This window comes from Bombus pyrosoma, linkage group LG7, assembly GCF_014825855.1.
Source record: "Bombus pyrosoma isolate SC7728 linkage group LG7, ASM1482585v1, whole genome shotgun sequence".
NCBI lineage: Eukaryota > Metazoa > Arthropoda > Insecta > Hymenoptera > Apidae > Bombus > Bombus pyrosoma.
The window spans coordinates 6,440,610-6,455,931 of NC_057776.1; the positions used below are offsets into that span (position 1 = coordinate 6,440,610).

The 15,322-nt window shown below is 36.7% G+C and overlaps 1 protein-coding gene and 1 long non-coding RNA gene across 6 annotated transcripts in view; one reads left to right on the forward strand and one right to left on the reverse strand.

Moving 5' to 3' along the window:
- Positions 1-152: 152 nt before the first annotated feature.
- The window catches only part of LOC122569505 (transcriptional regulator ERG homolog), a 70,680-nt gene continuing 55,510 nt past the window's right edge, over positions 153-15,322 (reverse strand). For 4 of the 5 annotated variants that reach the window (XM_043730655.1, XM_043730654.1, XM_043730656.1 and 1 more), the window contains exons 4-7: positions 11,367-11,426; positions 7,903-8,140; positions 6,546-6,638; positions 153-6,342 (exon numbers count right to left, since the gene is read on the reverse strand). In XM_043730655.1, the coding sequence (XP_043586590.1) occupies positions 6,006-6,342; positions 6,546-6,638; positions 7,903-8,140; positions 11,367-11,426 (728 nt within the window). In that variant the 3' untranslated portion in view covers positions 153-6,005. The remainder of the gene's footprint in view (positions 6,343-6,545; positions 6,639-7,902; positions 8,141-11,366; positions 11,427-15,322) is intronic. The other variant, XM_043730657.1, reaches the window with a different exon arrangement.
- Positions 14,557-15,202, forward strand: LOC122569514. The gene is made up of 3 exons (XR_006317491.1): positions 14,557-14,774; positions 14,868-15,038; positions 15,113-15,202. It is a non-coding gene; the product is annotated as an uncharacterized LOC122569514 (long non-coding RNA).

The window sequence follows — 15,322 nt, forward strand, 5'->3', positions numbered from 1 at the left end:
ATACGAACCTTTGTGTCTCTCTTCCTCTCAACAATGTCGTAGTCAACCTAACTTACAAGCAACATACTCGTTACGCAAACTTCTCCATGTTGCTATGTATATATGTGTGCACATGTGTATGTGTGCATACACAGATACGAGAGAAAGTCACATTGATTTTGCCGACGACTGATACAACCCCGTCGGCACGTTTAATTAGAACATGGCGACTTTAATACAAGCGCACGACAACAAGAACAACAACAGCGCCCCTTCCCACCCCCCGCTGCTCTTCTTCTGCTTACACTGCTTCGGCTCTTCTTTCATCTATGTCCCGTTTCACGATTCCATCTTTCTGCTACCACTGTTTCTCGCGACCTACGGGCCACGATATGGCGAGGTTGTAAATCAAGACCATCAAATAGCTGCAATGATTGATATCTTATAAGGAGAAGATACGAGGTGCCACTTTGACTTTGTTTATGGACCTTTGCATAATTGTAGAGCTTGGAAAGCTGAAGCTATTTATTAGTAATATTCAATTTTGGGTGGAGATAGTTAATAATTTACGAGATAATTGATATCGAGGTTACTGTTTATTTCCACTTTATCTTCCAACATAAGACTTCTTTTTACTATGACTACGGATTCATTTAGGATTGTATAATTGCATATTTTAGATTTACGCAAAATAAAATGAAAATGACGGGACTAATAACCTCGTTCAGATTAGTCAATTTATCTTAATTCAAGTGATTTGGATTCAGGTAATTTGAGTAATATGAACCAGGTTTAACGATATTCCAGCTAATTATTATTTTACTATTTTGATAATCTAGAAAGAGAAATTATGGTGGAAGTATAAATTATTATTTTAATGTACTTTAAGCAGTATCTTGGCTCTGTATTAAACATTTTTTCATATAGCTCTGGGTTGAGATTTCAGGTCCATGTGTGATATATCTGTTAATTCTCTTCCCTCGAATTGACATTAAGAATTATTTGAATTCTTGACAAATTTTCACAACCTTGCTACATCGTGGTCCGTATTACACGATATTTTTTTGTCTTTCTTGACGAAACTCATTTTTTCTCCTCTCGAAGGGGTCGCTTATCTACCTAGCCTAACGCGGTCTATGCTAGTGTCAAACACCCTTCGCCCTCTCTCATCCATCATTGTCATCGTCGCCATCGTCATTGTTATTATTATCATCCCAATGTTCCAGTTTGTGCGAATCACGCCCACTCCTCTTTTTACCACTTACTCCACTCATCCGTGGTATCGTACGCGATCTTCTTTTCCTTTTTCCAGTCTCACCCTCTCTTTCTCTCTCTCTCTCTCTCTCTCTCTTTCTCTCTCCCACGCATGCATGCATGGTATGCACACACATACATATACGTACACGTACAATAGAGTCACACAGGAGGACACATTGCAATCGAAATACATTCTGATGTACATTCTCGCGCTAAGACTATGTTCTCTACACGCCTACGCTACACATGAAAACACCCTATCTACATTAGAGGCCCGTCGACGTCCCACGGAGTCACTTTCTTTTTAATTTTTTTGTTCTTTTTTCTCTTTCCCATTGTTGCATTTCATTTCGTTACTTTATATATATATATATATTTTTCTTATTTTAGTTTCTTTGGAAAAAATGAAGAGGACGGGGCGAGCGTCGTTTTCTCGTCCCGGAGAGAACGATCCTCTTAGTCGAAACCGAGGAACGCTCGACAGGTTTTGATTACGACTAAATCGTTAGAGTAATTCTATGGGTGCTTACGTCTTACGAATGGTATGATACAGTATACGACTTAAGGAGTTACTCGCTTCTTCGACAGAGGTACACCTTTCCACAGTAAGGGGTAAGTCACCGCTCGCCAGATCTTCTCTTTCGTGGAACCATCTTTTTTTACTTATTTTTGTCTTTTTTTCCTTCCTTGTTGTACCTGTTTTCTTTAATTTATTCATCTTATTCGTTTTACTCAGTTTTATTAGTTTTGCCGGCTAAGGATCCACGATTTGCGTACATTGGAAACTTACCCCTATGTTTTGTACATAGATAGAGCGACCGCATCTCTCGATTGATCGGTGAGAGTCGACGTGGTGAGCACGGCTCGGGATTTCGTACGTTCGGTTCTGATATGACTCAACGTTGTACTTTATCAATCTCGATAATTGCGACTCGAGCTTCCGTTGGATTGATGGATGTGCTGTGTTCTCCCGGGATTTGTCGCTCGTTTAATGGTTTCTCTAATAGCGTTTGGCTTGTGGCAAAGAACAACACGTTATGCTGATTCTGGAATCACTTCTGAGATCGACACCGATTGTATGTTATCATTGACGTTAGTAATGCAGAGATTTTCGAGGAAAATAAACTCCGGAAAGGCTAGGAATATTGGTTTCCAATAATTCCTTGTCCTTGAGAAAATGAATTTTCAATATATGTGAGTAAACCGTTATGTATTTGGTTCGTAACCATTGATTCTGTAAATGTTGGAAAAACGTTTAAACTTCTCACTTTTACAGGGATTGCGTGAACGTATGTCTGTTTAGAATGTTATTTTTTGAAAATATTCATTTTGATAAATATTTGTGATTACCATTACCACCATTATAAATAAATAATCTCAGAGGAGTCATCCTAGGATCAAGAGAAACATATTTCTATACGTATCTACTACACCGGCTGAATTAGAAATGAGACTTCACGGTTGCATAAGATCCTCGTAGGAATTTCGTTGGTCGCTCGCGGTTTTGTCTTTTCCACGGCACTGAAACACGCGTCGTACTTCGTTGTGAAATCGTGATCGCACAAAGATCGCGAGAAGGAAAGGTTGTAATGATAAAACTTCATTTATCTGAACCTGAGAGCGATTAGGAGTTTACTCTACTTATTAACTTATCACTACGAGTAGAAAATGTCGTTCGATCTAAGACAGTGAAGAAATTAAAATATTGATCTGTGATCCAAAAAATACGAGTTTTCCATTGAAATAGAAGAGAGACATTGAATATCTTTTGTCCAGCAAGCTTCATGTTTATATCGATGAAATAGATTTTAAAATCTATATCGAATAAATAAAATCTTAGACTCTCGTTGACTATTTAACCGTAGGCTCCTAAGATCTTAGATCTTTCTCTTTTATTGTATTAAGCGATAGAAGTTTACTGATTCTCTACTAACTTATTTTTTCTCGCTTAAGTAATTAGAATTCACGTTTAAATAGCAAAGAAGATTTTAATTATAATCTCGTTCGACTAAATGAAATTCAGATAAATGGAGTTCTATTACACATATACATGTATAGTGTTTGGTCGCTGAATGAACGCGGCGTGTCCTTTGAATCCGCGCCAACAACGCGAGCAACGTAACTCGCGATGAATTTTTCTTCTGAACGACGACATGCGGTTCCTCTATCTACATTTTCGTTATGTAACAAATAAGTTAAAAGAGTTTATAATACACGCATTGCTCTTGACCCGAATCGAACATGTAAACATTTCTCACCAAGAACGATCAAGCTTATTTGGATGTTCGATTATCGTCGACCATCATGATGCTCGCATGTGGTTCATTGTCATCATCGTTGATTCGACGAACCGTTCTCAAAATTGCTCGATCGTGCATCTGTACGGAGATATTCCTTGTTAAAATGCGCATGTTCGATTCCATCCAGTCGGAAACACCGACGTTTCTCTGCGGAAGTACGCCGGTTAGTTATTCGCGTACAAGGCGACGTCCTTTCGGACAGGATAATTCTCGACACGCGGTTCATCGCGGCGTTATCATGCATGATTGTTGAAAACGAATCAATGATTCTAGAATTCAATGTTTGGAGTGAAAAAATTACAATTCATTTGAATTACATTGGAAAGCTGCTACTTGGATCTTTGTATTAGAAAATTAACTACGTACTAACATTTCAAATGATAAAAATTACTAACGATTACTATTATTTAGAATATAGAACGTAGAATCTTTCCACAGATATTAATTCACAGTTACATATTCTAAATAATAATAATCCTAATAAATTGGAAATTTTATTAAATAATATTAAATAATGACAACAGCAAGTTATGAATAATGATTCAAAGAATTATGTATAAAACAATTGATACTTTGAGTGGTCTAATGTTTTTCTAATTCTTGTAAAATCTACAATGGAATTGAACTATGTTTTATTCGTAATAACTTTTAGCAAAATTAGATAGATAATAGAAAACGAAAATTCTTTGTGTTTAGGAATGAAACTTGAGTAATTCAGATATAAATTATATTTCCATAGTATTATACAAACTTTACTGCCAATGATGGTACTGGATATCGTCGAGATAAAACGACTGACGAGAATCGTCTTGTGAACGTACCCTGTACTTACGTAATCCATTATATTGTATGTACAATGTTCTTACAATAATTCGAGTGCACCGTCGGTCGTGAACGAAAGCTTTTGGGGGCAGAGTGGTCTCGCGTGATCGTCAGTTTCGCGTCAGTAATTTAAATTGGTCGCTGTTTGCTGCTAAGGAACCAGATCGGCTGGTCGTGACAGCGACTATGATATTGCTGATTAGTTTGATCATTTAATCTGTCCACGTGCACCTTGATGTCGGATGAAACGGAAAGTTTCATGACTTAAATATCAACTGGAGTAGATTATTTAAGCCGTGAGCAAGTATTTTATTTGATAGTAAAACCATAGCTTTCGAACATTGTTTTGCGTAAAATTATAATTTTATCTTTCAGTAGCAATAAACTTAGGAAAGATTAGAACGAAAGATAAAAATTTCAACGTTGTTCTATCTTTCAGGGAACCTCTATCATGCTCAAGTAGGAATGTATTCTCTTCTATCAAATCCACGAACAAAACCATTCAGTCTTGCAGGAATGTCACTGAATATTTGCATTGTCCAGTGGTCACGCAAGGGAGAATATTATAATAAACAGTGTTTTACATGCTGCTCGATACGTGTTCAAGGAATCTACGAGTTTGGAACGACTCTCACTTTGTATCATGATTTTCTTGTCATGATTTTACTATGAAAATTGCCAATTTTCAATACAAAAATTCTATTGTTATTATGAAATAGCTAATTTCCGATAGAGGTCTGCGTTACATGTTTATTTAAATATATGTGCGTTATATGTATTAACGTATTTTAGTTTAATTCGCGTCATTTTTTTAATTAACGTGCGTTAAGAAAGAATATATATTAAAATATTATATTAGGATATTATATATGCTGAAACAGGAGATTGATTCATTTAATATTGTTCAGAGGAGATCCGTCCTCCAAGAGAACTGGATTTTTAGAGAAAAAATTGTCAATGTTATCTGTAACTTAGAGATTTCTAAAAATATAATTTCGTCGTGTATGTCATTACTTGGTCGCTGTATTTCTTAGACACACCGATATATAGTACATAATCGTTGAGACAAAAAATTAGATGTTAGAACGTTCACGTATTAAAACATACACGAATTAAACTATCTGAATATGTAAATACACACGTATTCTTATGCACATATTAATACGCATATAATATTCTCTAATATCTGTACACGCGATATCTGCCCAGATACCGAAACATAATTATTCATATACATACCTTTCCAATTCTCTAATACACGTTGCACATGTCTTATCTACATGTTATATAAAATCATACAATTAATATTTGTCTAAAATTTCACAGGTTACATTAATACTTTAAGATTTCTCTATTCACTTCATTATCCACTTTCTGGCCAAGCAAAGGCAATGAGAAAATTAAGAATTCAATGGAACCAAAGAAGGATATAAATATTTATCAAAGAAACAAAAATTGCAAGAGGACAGATGAAACGACATCACCAACCACTACAGCAGGATAGTGCAATCGCAAAAGGTGTGGTCTATTTGCGGATCCACGGACCGACGGCACACGTAGACCGCGATGGCGGCGGTCGGTTAAATTCCCTCGAGTAGAAACTTGTTAACGTGGCGTACCCAGGGCGCCCCAGTGCTCGGCGGTGGGTCATGCGTAGTGCGGATAGGTGCCCAGATGAGGCGGCACATGGCCAGAGGCCGTGTGGTGTCCCGCATACAGGTTGGCACCCGGACTCGTGGACCAGTAGCTGGAGGCCGATTGGAAAAGGCCGCCTGGAACGGAGACCGACACGGAGGCGGCCGGTGGCGGCATGAGGTTTAACTTCGCGTGCCCATAACCGGACATAAACAACTCGCTTTGGTATTTATACGCGGCTGGGTCCGCAGCTGCGGGCTGCGTCGCTGCCGCCAGGCCCTGGAAGTCAAACTTGTACGCGTACCTCTTCCCGTGGACCTTCGTCATGATGTTCTTGTCGTAGTAGTACCTGGAAGTAGATACGGATGCCTGGATGCGACATGGATGCAACATGGATGCGAGAAGATTATATTTCTAGAATGATTAACGAAAATTATCTCGATTCAAGTATATGTATAGGGGATCTACGAATATTTAGATTTTAATTTGTATTTTGTGTTTTATGTGATAAAGAGTATCAAAGTATGTAGAATAGTATGAGTGTTCCAATACCTATCTGGAAATTTAACATAGATTTCTTCTGTGGTTCGATAATGCCAGTTGAGAGTTAGTTTGAAGAAATTTGTAGAAGATCGAGGTTCTTTTCTGCTATTTAATAAGGGAAATGCGTTATGTATAATAATTCTGTAACATAATGGAGAGGCATACAAGGTAGAAGAAAGCGAAGATTATCTTTTTATGAATACTATCTTAATTGTTATTGTGGTATTACTCTTCATTTATTATTTTTCAGGTTCAACAAATAGTTCAGGAAGCTGTGCCACATTTCATCGTATTAAATCGTCAACGAAAACAAAGATAAGGATATAAGATAACAGGGGCAGGAGCCACAGCACAGTACGATATGTACCAAGCTTCATCCTTCTATCCTCTTATTTCACACTGGTCGAGATATGATCGAGCGAGACCACGTTCCGCCATAAACCGGCGATTTACGAACTCGTTGAAAGCCGTAAAAATCTCCATGCAACCAGCGAGTTCTTATTTAATAAATTCTATTTGCCAACGCCGATAACGACTCCGCTTCCGCGGCAACGGAAACGACTCTTCCTATCTTTCTTTTTTTTGTCGAGTTACTGTCGCGCGGCAAAGCTTGAAACTTGTCGCTATGTGAAGGGATAGCCATGGTGGTGGTGAATAGAAACAGAAGAAGAGAGAGGAAGAGGAGAGTGCGGAGCAGTCTCGGGTAATATAATCAGTCGATCTGATCGAAAAATAATAACCGCGTCTGCCGTCGGTCTGACTGTCGGTGATTGAAATTTCTCTCCCCTGGCTTCTCTACGCCAACCCCGTCATAGTTGTGCGCTACCGTTCTCTTTCGTTCAACGAATTTACTTTCTCTCCGGATCTTTCGAGCGGACGTGTACCCGTTAAATATTGACGTTTCTCGCCTACGTTCTTTTTTAGCCCTTTGGATTGCGGTTTAATCGCGCGGTCTAATGATCAGGTGCGTGGCTTGGTTTGGGCAAGAGAGATACGAAGATGGACGAAAGGTGAATTTATATTTGGAGGATTCGGAGAAATATTTGCAATAGCGACAAGCGATATGGATTTTAATTTTGAATATTTTGGGCCTTTAATTTGAGAATATCGTGGGTACTTAAAAAGATATTTATAAAAATTGTTACTATTTATCAGTAATTTATAATTAGTATTCTATTACATTTTCTTCTTAGAGCTTCTTTTTGTAATATGACAAGATTTGAAATTACAGCAGCTCTTGTATATATTATACCGATTTATAATATTCGTAAGGCGTGTTCTAAAGTTTAATTAGGATAAGAGGTGTACTAATTATTAAAAGATTTATGTTTCGTATGTTAAAGAAGGATTATGAAACGTCACTCACCTCAAAGCCCTCGACAATTTGTCATAATTCATATTAGGCTTGGACTTCCTTTCGCCCCAACGTCTCGCCACCTCGTCAGGGTCAGTCAACTTAAATTCGCCGTTGGTTCCTTCCCACGTAATGCACGCGGCGTTGCTCGAATCTGACAGTAGCTCGAGTAAAAATTGCCAGAGCTGAATCTGACCGGAACCGGAGCTCGCGAGCCGACTGCTCGTCGCTCCGAACATTTGATAGGGATCTACAACAGTTGGAAAGATTCAATTCATAATTTACAATCCTTTTATCTTCATTCATAAACTTTGCCTTGCTTCTTTTCCAAGTGATCGTCTCTTTTTTAATTCTGTCGTTTTCTTTTCAGATTCGATAATCCTAGAAGATGTTAAAAGGGAATATTTAGATTCATTTTCATCTATGATAAACGTATACAAATTTATTTGGTAATTGTTAAGTATATAGAGTAAGTATAGGGATGATCCTTTCATTGAATTTTCTGTGAAATTGCTTTCCAATAATAGTTGTTCAAGTTAATTTTAGTTAGTTAGTTGTTAGTTAGTTCTACAAGAGAATATTTCATCTTTTTCGAATATTCTCGTCTATAGTTGCTATATTATTTCTAGCAATGACTTCTTTTTTCAACTTCTTATGGTATGGACTAATTTTTACCTAGTCGATTCCCCATTCAGCAACACGCAATTGGAAGAGTTACGTTACCACAATATCTGAGTCGATGACTATTAATAATTTTTTAAGTCAAGGACTTAAAAAATTATAATTGGGAACATTCGTGGAAAACGAAGAACGAGAGCGGAAAAATTTATATTTCTCTACTCGAGGCCACTATAATTTTTTCTTCTTCTTTCGTCGGTATTTCCCTCGAACATATACCTATCCATTACACGGTTGTTTCCCAGTGCTCCCTGTATCGCCCTTTAAAAGCCTTACAATGCGTCATCACCGTCGTTCGCTACTGCTCAGACCTGGAGTGCCCTACAACCGTACAAAAGGATATAATCGCAACCCTACAATAGAATAGAGTTCGTTTGGATCATAATAATTTCAATTGAAGGAACGAACGACGGAGTGGTTCAAAGGGCGTACACGAATGTCTTCTGAGAGAGCGAACACTGTTAAACTGAGCATCGCGTTCCGACCGAGCGTGAGCTAAATGATCAAAATATGGCCCTCGCGTGACAGATGCGGAGAACAATCTTTCTTTGCCTTACCAGGATATTATACGTTTCTATGTTTTTTTACTTTTTTAATGTATATGATAGCGCTTGTAGATGTAGTACGTACATAATAACAGATGTAGATAATATGTAAAAAATCGGTAGTTTAGGTATTAAACTTTAAGCTTGCAATTAGGTTTGGCTTGGTTGATGTTAGTTTGGTTTAATGCTAGTGGACTGTCGTTCGGTTAATTCCGTGTAGTTTTTTTAGATTTGACCTGCTTTACTTCGTTTTATGAAATTTACAGAATTTAGAAAGAACTCAGGAGATTCAGATAAATCGGACAATTCAGGAGATTCAGGCAAATCGGACAATTCAGGAGATTCAGGCAAATCGGACAATTCAGGAGATTCAGATAAATCGGACAATTCAGGAGATTCAGGCAAATCGGATAATTCAGGAGATTCAGGCAAATCGGACAATTCAGGAGATTCAGGCAAATCGGACAATTCAGGAGATCCAGGCATGTAAGATGAGAATTCAGTAGATTCAGATAAGTCGGACAAGCGAGTAGATTTATACACCTCGATCCAGAAAATTTACAGAATTTAAAGCTATCAGAATATTTATATAATCCCGCTGTTTCTCTAAAAATATACATAACATGGAATTTTTCAGGAAGAAAATCAAAAGTATCTGAATCCGGTATTAACCAAAAGAAGAGAAATCAAGAGTGGAAATGGAAGAAAATGGAAAGAAATCACAGCAACTGTATAATTCTGACTGTCGTTGGTTCGACTCCCATAAAAATACATTTCAACAGATTATAATAGGGGACAGACGTACACGATGGGGATGGCTGGTGAATTGCCGGACCTCAAAGGTCGTTTCGCCCGATGAATCCCCTGAAACGCGTGGCGGAGTGATCGCCTTTCGATCGAACGGTAATTCACTTACAAGTTAATAATGGGAAGGGGCGCGGTACACCCATTTATCTGCTGAACAGGCTAAAGGGGTTGGGGGAGGGATGAGCCGAAACCGCCAACAGAGATACTGAAACGCCACTGTAACTTTTCAGTATCCTATGTTTTATGAAGCTGCTCGACCAGGAGAAGATGGAGAATTCCATGAACGCCAGTGATCCTGTTTCAAGTTAGATCTGCGGAGATTCTTTTCTTCGTTTGGCGGAAACTCAGAATTCTCGAACGAAAATTTACATCGATCTGAGTAGAGACCGTGGTTTCCGTTGGATTCTCTATTCAAATTTTATCTTATGTAAATCAAATTTGACTGACGGTAAAGCATCAACCGGTCGATGGAGATGATATGCTGATTTCAGTAGTAAAAGGAAGAGATATCTGCTTTATTTTTATGGTATATTAATTCTAGCTATATTAGATACGCTTCGTTCCTTCTGTGATACTTTTTCAAATTGTTCTGCTTATTTAAAGTTTAAATCGAAGTTGTTAGTTTAATTTTTCTGATCGTGTAAAGTGTCGTTTCAACGGATACTGGGCAATGTAAGGAACGTTGCATAAATTACTTTCTAAGCATAATTTGGAAGGATAATAGGAATATCTGATACATATATTAATGACCTAATAAATAATGTATTAATTAAATTCCGCCGAGATGGCAAAAGATCTTGACGTATTAATCCAAAGTTAATTTAGTTAGTTTAGTCGAATATAAATTTTATATAGAAGTAATCCAATTAAGTACGTCAGTTTCTCTTTGTAGAAATAATGTTACAGTTTTATATAGATTAGATTTAGGGTGGATATTTCATTTAGTTTAATTTTGAATATTTGTAATAATAAGAGCAGAAGTATTAGAAACGGTTTTCGAGCCACTTAGTTAAAGCTATTGATCAGTCGGAAAGAGTAATTTTTGGGCGTGGCGCTAAAAAGTCAGGAATGAGGGGCTTTGCGTGATTAGTGACGAACGTAATAATCGTGAAGGTCATTCCGTGCAATTACGTCGAAAATCACCGTCGATTGGGCCACGCGTGAATGTTCACTCTTTTGTAGATCATGATATGTAATTTTTTAGCTCGCGTGTATCCATCGATATTCTTTTAATTAATCAACTATTTTAACTGTTCCAATCTTTGTTACAATTATATCTTTGTTAGTCTCCACTAAAAGGATAATCGTTGATAAAACGAGAAAATCTATTATTAGTAAATTTATACAATAATATTTATAATTAATATAATACTTTCTTTCTGTCTTTGCCGTAGACTAAGAAGGTGTAGTGCTTTAACTTCTCAAAAATATCTACCTACTACATACCAGGCTGCCTGAGGTGGGTGTGCGTGTCCAGTGCTGACTTGGATAAGCTGCTTCCGTATCCTGGAAGAGAGTAATTACCAGTTATTCTCAACATATTGTTCCAATTATAAAGACAAATTCATAGAAACTTATACGCTATATCTTTCTCTTAAGGACCTTCTAAAGACGAAAACTTCCAGAATTTAAAATCTCCAGTTGCAAAACTTCGGAGAACGGAGGTTCCAAATGTTAAGAATCTGAGAATTCCAAAACTTCAGCCGCGATATTTCAGAAAATGAAGAGTCAAATCAAAGTTCAGAACTTCACTTCCAAAGTTCCAGTTTCAAAATTTCAGAAAATAAAAATTCCAAATACTAAGAACTTGAGAAGATTAATTTCTACATCCTTCACGTTATCCAGGTCTTCTTTAAATTCCTTCGAAAGGTTTGTACACACAAGGTAGTAATAAAGCTTTGTACACAAAACCTTCGTAAAACAGATCAAATACTAATACCGATTCAATTTTATACTTTCAAAATCTACATTTAAATCATTCAACGATCACTATATTGACAACCTGTTATCCTTCTCCAACAGAAACGAGTAAACTTAAGGTCTGTCATTTTGACGAATGTCCTATCCTCGATGAAGATATCGCAGAGAAACGACGTAAGCGGCAAAGTCCGTTAGGAAAAGGGTGCAGGGAAAATCGTCGGTTGGTCGAAGATGAAAAAGTACAAGCTCGGTCGAGCGTTAGAATCCGTTAGAGAGGATTTCCGTGTAGGCAAACACGGGGCTGAGTGGTTCGTATACGTTTCTCCCCGCTTCCACGTTCCACCGACGCGTTGGTTTCTCCATCGCCTTATCAGGCTTTCGACTCCTCTTCCTATATGTGTACCTATATACGTATATAGTTCTGTCTATAAGCCACTAGAAACTTACTAATTTTAAACATAATTCTTACTAAGGATTGAGCAGCAGAATCAAGTCGATGGTTTTCAAAATGTAGTAAACACATTACTTTATATTAATGAACTTCTAATATAATTATAATAATATAATTATAATAATAATATTGTCTAATATAATAATAATAATGTATGTATAATTTATAAAGTGAAGAGATTTGTCTAGAATACAATATTTGTCGGAATAAGATGAAAGGATTGTGTTTGTATGTAGAAACAAAATTTTTTAAGTAGAACGTGGAGTATTCGAAAGAGTTAGAAAACTAAGGGATTTTCGGTAAATCTAGTTCGATTCAGAAAATGTAAAGAAGTTACTTTAATTCAGGGAAGACAGAGAATTCAATACAACTCAGTGAACGCAAAGAATTTATTATAATTCAGAGAATGAAGAATATTCAAATGAATTGAAAGTATACAAAGAATTTAGCTTAATTTAGTTTCCCTTATAATGCATACGAGCAATAAGTAATAACTGTCAACTTTATATTGTAATAGCAAAGCTCATTACTCCTTATCCGAAATGTATATATACGTATATACACGTAAGTGTCCAGTGACTTATGGATAGGAGTGTATATACGTGCAAGTTGATCGAGCAACGGGGAAACATGCCTACCGGTCACGTTCGCGCCACTGTGCAATCTGTTTAAGGCACAATGCCCCTTAATTTCGCCTCGTTATATGCTCTCGTTACGGGAAATCGCCCCTTCCCTGTCGTCGTCCGGTATCGCGTTATCGGTTTCATCTTCTCGTTGCCCCGAAAACCGTCGAAACCTGGTAATCGGCAGGCAATTGGTTCGGCTGATCGAGAAGGTCAGTCTTTGGTATCGAATAGAATAATTGCTTCAAAGTGAAGTCTGAATCAACAAACACAAATGATAGTCTATTTTTTTTTTTTTTTTGAATGATTATGTGGAAAATTAAGGAATTGGAGAAAGCAGATTAAAATAAGAATCGATAATAAATCAACAGGGATGACATGTCTGGTTCCAAATTGTTAGAAACCTGCTTGACGAATTGAAGTTTTAAAAGGAAGAAATGAGCAAGATGAAAACAAACAACGAGTCGATAGAGATGATTAAATTCTGATTGTATATTTTTTAGAAATATTTATGCTATATCCTATATTTTTTTGGAAATGTATAAATCAAACTACACATTTTTTGAAAATGTGTATTATAAAAAGGATAAGCAAGTAAGTATTTTAATTAAACTTACAGCCTTCCAATATTTCAATATAAGCTAATAGACCATACCAGAACGTTAAATTTCACGTATAAAATAATACATTAGTGTATGAAGACATTCCGAAACATCATCACAGTAAATCGATTTTGTTTTCCTTTTCCAGTTGACGCGACAGGAACATCCTGTAGGAATCCTGCAGTTTGATTGTGCAAGGCAGATGCTGCCTCTAAATAGCAGTTGGTGTCCGCTGTGTTAAACAATTTGATTTCGTCTCTGATTGGGACGCGGGAGAATCTTGGACGAGGGATGCAACTCCACGGCCCAGGTCGTGAGGGTCCGCCACAATCAGTGTAGCCGTAGGGCTACGACTTCGGTGGCCTTCCACGTCAAAAGACGAACTCCGACATCGTGATGACACGGAATCTTGATGTTCTGGAATCTCGACTGCATTTGTTTCTCCATGTTCGAGTAAACGTCATAGATGTGAAGTTCAAACATTGATTTTTCAATTTATTATAGAAGATGGAATTTTGTTCATGCAGAGATGAAAATAATCGAAATGATATCTTATAGTGTTTTATAATCTTGTAGAGGTAAATCAATGAGGAGGTATAATCGTTTCTTTTGTAGAAGATATAAATTTTGGTGATAAAGAGGTAAAGAAGATTGGAGTTATTTTTGTATTGTTTACAATTTTTTAGTTGTGAGTAAGGTGAATTTTAAATATTGCTTTTGAGAGAAGATACAAATTTTTACGATAGAGGGATTTGTACTCTTTATAGTTTTGTAGAAATATGAAATATAAACTTTAGACATTGTTTTTTAAAAGAAGAGACGAATGATAATAGAAAGATGAAAGTTGAGATGATTTCCATAGTTCTTCTAGCTTTGCACAAGTAAGGGAGAAACGAATTTTAAACATTGTTACTGGAAAAGGTATGCCTGCATATTTCAATAGCTTAGCAAAAGTTCATAAGATGTTACAAAATCAGTTAAAAATCTGCAGCTGGTGTTACGCTATGTTAACAAGTAGCACCTGCCCACTGAGACCGTATTTGCATCTCTGTTCCAGCTGTTTCACCCGTTTACATAAATTATTCTCACGATACAATATCACAGCGTCTAAACTAAACGAAAACATTGGAAAGGCAAAAATGCAAACTTTCAAGTTGTAACTTTTAAGTACTATACATGACCTGTTTAACCGTATCACATAAGGAGAGTCAGCCGAGTCAGTCATACTATACAGACAACAAGTCAACAAGTTCCTTCTGTATGTTGCCTATTGTACAGTCTAACATCATCAGACCACTTTTCAAAGAGGTCTCATTAACTGGCTTTTATTAACCTGTCTAATCTTTTCAAGGGGTTAAACGGAATCTTCAGAAGAGAAACCATGATCCATACTATGAGTAAGATTGTCAAACAATTGAAAATAGAGGAAAGCAAAAGAAGAGTTAAACGTTGAACGAAGAAGTTTGGATTAGATTGGACATTTCTTCGCCACAATATAAATCATTACGTGATGGTAAACGAGGTAGCATAAATTAACTTCATTGAGATCGAGTCAACTGTACTTATCTTTAATATACAACTCGTATTGTTTTATAGTTGAATGATTATAGTCGCCTTCAGTATATTTAGCGTAATTGCAAGTTCGACATTGGTTTTATATAGCGAATGCTCGACATTGGTTGATTGTAAGTCATCTTTAGTACATACATTTTATGAGTACATTGTTTAATTATAGTCACTTTAATTAAGATACTAGAACTCTATATATCGGGTGTACGCAGTACCTTTACCACGTCGAGTAAATTC